This window comes from Thermobia domestica, chromosome 13 (genome assembly GCF_964235325.1).
Source record: "Thermobia domestica chromosome 13, izTheDome1.hap1.1, whole genome shotgun sequence".
Classification (NCBI taxonomy): domain Eukaryota; kingdom Metazoa; phylum Arthropoda; class Insecta; order Zygentoma; family Lepismatidae; genus Thermobia; species Thermobia domestica.
The window spans coordinates 28069912-28074956 of NC_137466.1; the positions used below are offsets into that span (position 1 = coordinate 28069912).

At 35.4% G+C, this 5045-nt stretch overlaps 1 protein-coding gene across 1 annotated transcript; it reads right to left on the minus strand.

Moving 5' to 3' along the window:
* Positions 1 to 210: 210 nt before the first annotated feature.
* Positions 211 to 645, minus strand: LOC145667536 (zinc finger BED domain-containing protein 5-like). The gene has a single exon (XM_081735010.1). It carries the CDS (start codon positions 643 to 645, stop codon positions 211 to 213), a length of 435 nt encoding a protein of 144 aa, XP_081591136.1.
* Positions 646 to 5045: the final 4400 nt, after the last annotated feature.

The window sequence follows — 5045 nt, forward strand, 5'->3', positions numbered from 1 at the left end:
ACGCTGATATGAGTTACTTTCAGGCTCAAGGAATTGGACACTTGCAGTTGCTTTTTGTATTTTGTCTTCATCCCCACTATCACTGAAAATATAGCTTCATATAAATAGAAAGAAACAAACTGGAGTAGCACCTGTAAAACATCAGTAGAAACTTGTGGATAGGTTTGTTGAACGGACAGCCAAAAAAGTGCTACTTTTTGGGGTTGAAATTCATTCGAAGTGAGCTATTCTTAGATCGTTCCTTATTTCCTCATCAGCCTTCATTGACATTCCACTTGAAATGCAATTGACAACCGGGTTTGCAAACCACTTCTTTTGCTTACACTCTTCCATATCTTCAAGGAAGTAACATTCAAAATTTTCTTTCAATGTCTCCAAATGTGCGGATATTCCAGAAATTACGGAACCATCTGGATTCGCTTTATTTTCAATCATGAACGTTTGAAATGTTTCGAAACAGTCATAATTGTGGTTTTCATCGTTACTTTTCCACAAAATAAGTTTCCTCACGAAACCTTGAATTTTGTCATGAATCGCAAATATGTCGGCTACTTCTGTGCCTTGTAAATACAAGTTAAGTTCATTTAATTTCGCAAATATATCAGCCAAATAAGTAGGCTTCAGAAGAAATGCTTCATTACACATCTTTTCCACATATTCGGTTTTCTGGTCCAAAAATATCACGATTTCATTACATAGTTCTACAAGGATATTGCAAATATTCATTTCTTTTTTTAAAAAAAATACCTATTTTGTTTTTACAAACAATATATTTCCATATTTGCTAGCAAGGTATATAAAGAGACAGCTGTATTTATTCCAGATCGCTCAATAACAGACCGTATAAGTGATTAACATGAACTTTATTTGGGAATGTTATGAATACCCCAAGTGACCATCTAAAATTTTGAATCAAAATTTAGTTAGATTCTTTTAAGTCTATTGTAAATATCTCACTTTCAAACTAAATTGTAATGTAAGTTTATGAATATAATAACCCTCCCTGCACCAGAATATCAGTCGGTGATGATCGAGTAAGTATAATGAAAATTTATTTGTCAATAAATGTATGCATGCGCAGTTTCCAGAAAAAGGTAACACAGAACTGACACAACTCCCCACCCAATGCTCTACTATCCTGTGACAGATTTTGACTCACCCACTCTCTTTCCATCCACACCCAGCATCTCCACTGACTGTATAACAGGGCAGGGCTTACTTTTCACCATTACGTATTCATTTAAAAATGCTTGCAATTTTCATTCTCTGAATAGTACTTCACAACATATGGTTCTTCATCAAAATAAATTTTTCATGGTTACAAGAAAAAAACCTCTAGCTACCCACCAATGGGTCGCGACCCACGCTTTGAGAAACACTGCTCTATAATATACGATAATTAAAGTTTATTCAAGGAAAGTTCAGTACCTCATGTAAACAAATACACGTTATGATGGCTTTATTTCATTGGTCAACGTCCATGTTGTAGAAGAAAATAGTTCATTATCAAGTAAGCTGTTTCTCTATGTTTTTGTTGCTTATAAAGCTCATTACCAGAAATGCAATTTCCTTACAATTAAATAATAGAAATAACACTGTATCTAAGAGTTAAAATGAATTAATGCAATAAAAGAAAATACGCATGTGCAGAAAGTGGCTTTGCTCCACCTTTTCACGAATTACAGTTTACAGTATGACCGCGTGCGGGGAATATGTAAAACATCGACAGGGTAAACCGTTGCAAAGTGGTGAAAAACGTATTGCCCTCAATGTTTTCCAAAAGCTGTGTGAAAAACATTCAACGCTAGCCATAAAAGACATAGTGAAATTAACCGCATAATTTACTGGTGTGTCTGTGTTTAGAGTTAATGGTGCTCGCAGTGAAAGAATGAATAAAAGGAATACTGTCAACTCTTTGGAAGGAACATAGACGTGAAAAACCAGTATTGAAAGTTAAGTGTGATGAATTTGTAAGAACTGCTGTACGTAGAAAAGTTCATCAATTTTATGTGAGAAATTAACCACCGACAATAAATAAAGTACTATACGCTGTTAGCATACAGCGATACAGATTTACCTAATTTTAAAATAACAAGTTTTTTTACTTTACTATGTGAAATCGGGTTCGAATTTGTCCGCAGAAATGGAAAACAAATAATTATTGATCGTAAAGATATAATATACTGGCGTAGGGAATACCCAAGGAAAATTCGTTCCTGCAGGCAACAAGGTAAAAAACAATATATTACCTTGATGAGACTTGGGTCAATGAAGGTCATACAACAACAAAAGTATGGGTTGACTCAAGTGTAAAAGATCGAAAGCAAGCGTTTCTGTCAGGTTCGAGTACCGGGTTGAAAAATCCCACATGAAAGGGCAAGCGTCTGATTCTCCTACATATTGGAAGTGAAGACGAATTTTGGTGGGGAAGAGTCTTGCTTTTTGAATTCACCAAACCTGGGGATTATCATGATGAGATGACAGGTGATGTGTTTAGCGATTGGTTTCGAAACATTTTGCCGAAACTCGAACATAACAGTGTGATTGTCATGGACAATGCGCCGTATCACAGTGTAAAGTCAGATCGCATTCCAAACAATCGTGAGTCAAAAACGACATCATTAAATGGATGGAAAATAAAGGCATACCATACAATAAGGACATGATAAAAGACAAGTTAATTCAGGTAATAAATGCAGCACATGTAAAATCAAAATATGATGAATATATTATTGACAGTATGGCAGAAAACGCTGGCCACATTGTTTTAAGACTACCTCCCTACCATTGTTTTTTAAAATCCGATTGAGTTGGTGTGGAGTCAGGTCAAGGGTTATGTTAGAAGAAATAATACCACGTTCAAAGCCAAGGACGTTAAGAGCTTGGTTCAAAAGGGTTTGGAGCAGGTAACAGCTGTAAGTGGAAAGAGTGTATTAAACACGTCGTAGGAGAGGAGGAGAAATACTTAGAATTGGATCGGATCTGTGACTCATTTGTTGGCAATTTTGTTATGAATATTGCTGACACAAGCAGCAGTAAGAGCGAGGACACAGATATGGAAGGGATTCATCCCATGTCAGATTCGCAATAGGTATGTTAAGGTGTTTCTATTTTTCACTTTTGTTTCCTTTTAAAACCACAATCGTCATCAAATAGCATTATTGTTTTAATCTCGAGTAGGAAACAAATAGAAATTCCAACTTTAATATGTAGTAATTATTGCTTGCTTTTATAATGCAAAATAGCCATGCTTGAAATTAATCGTTTCGTTTGATTCTCGTTGTAGTCTTGTTTTGTAAACTGCATGGTACAAGCAAGTGTTTCTCAAACGAAGCGCTGACCGATAGCCAATCATCAGATGACTGGCGGAGTAATACCATTCTGCAATGTTTACATCAAGTTCAGAAGGTACTGTACGTTAAATGAAGAGTAAGTTTGTTGTTTGCCCCTTCTCTCTATGCAACCCAATTAACTTCTCGTGCCGAGAGTGTTGCATATCCATTCAGTTGTTCAGGAAAAAAAATACATATTGTCTTGGCCCCCAAACAAGAGATGAGTCCGTAGATTCAAGCGACACCACCAGACTCTGTAGAAATTTCGCAGAAGAAACCAGGATCCAATTTCCGTTTGAAAATCTAGAGATAAAAATAATAGATGTATGTTTGAATACAGAAGATTCAGAAAAAATCTAATCACTTGCCATATTGTTACTCTTCTGATAATCACGTTTTGACTGTTATGTACACACTAGTATATGTTTATCTACAATATTTACTATTTGCTATAGTCCACTCATATTGCACCATACTATCTCACACGTTGTCTGTCTGCAAGAAATTCATTGTGGACCTACAAAGTCATTAGTTTGAACGCGTTACACGACATATGCAAGTTTTGTAAGCTCATTGATGGTCTCACTACTGGTAAGTTGTCACTGCTGCAGTCAACAATTTTTATTCATCAACACTCACAGTTGCAAGTAGATCTGTTTTGAGCTCTTTCTCCACTGGATTACCATCTGTTCATTGTGTATACCTCATACTGAAGCCTTTTCGATAGCTGCTTTGGTGACTCAACTTTACAATCAACTTCAGACAGCTGTATTGATATCCAGATCTGAATTAGTACCAGCGCTTATGAAGATCCATTCGAACTGTCGATCGCGGCAACAAGGTGACTTAATATCTTTATTAGGTTTGGATGGTCGTCCGATGATGATAATTCCACTCTTTTCTACTGGACCCAGTATTATTCATGCATTTAACTCTGTTTGTAGTGTTTTGGTTGTGGACACTATGCGTGTTGATTGACCAACATATCGAAAACTCAGTGACTTTCACTCCCTGAAGGCTTATGCAGCTGTAGACCTACTTGAGCAGAATGTGATCTACACTACCTATAGTTCCATAGTAGGGTGGAGGTGATGATCCAGAACGGTGAATTCATTGATGATTTATGGAAATACGAAGCTATCCTGGCTGGTCGAAGTATTCTTGCCACTTTTAATCTACATCCAACTGACGAAGTCTTAACTTCACATATTTCACATTCTTCATAAGTTCCAGAATAGACAAAAACAATTTTCATAATAATGAATACTTTCTCTTTAAGTATTAGTGTTTGTCCAGTAAACACAGTTTTGTTTGAGATTCAGTGTTGTTTAGTGCAATCAATAGTGGTTGGTTTTGGATTTATGTAGGAGAAAGAGAAAGTGACTTTAAATCTTTCCAATAATTAGGTTAAAACCAAACGCAGATGAGAAATTAGTGAAAATGTCAAATGAAAATATAATGAAATAGATAACAAATGAAAGGTGTAAAAATGAACAAACGAAATAATAATAAAAATAATAAAACAGGTAAAAACCTAAGGCAAAATAAAATTAATAATCTTAATGTAAAAAATGAATAGTGCAAATATGTTTCAAAGTAGCTTAGCTAAGAAAAACAGTTAAAAGAAAAAAAGAAAGCAAGGTTTAAAAATATGTGGGAATACCTATATAGAATGGAAGAAACCACAGTAAGAAATCATAAAGAGAAGCCACG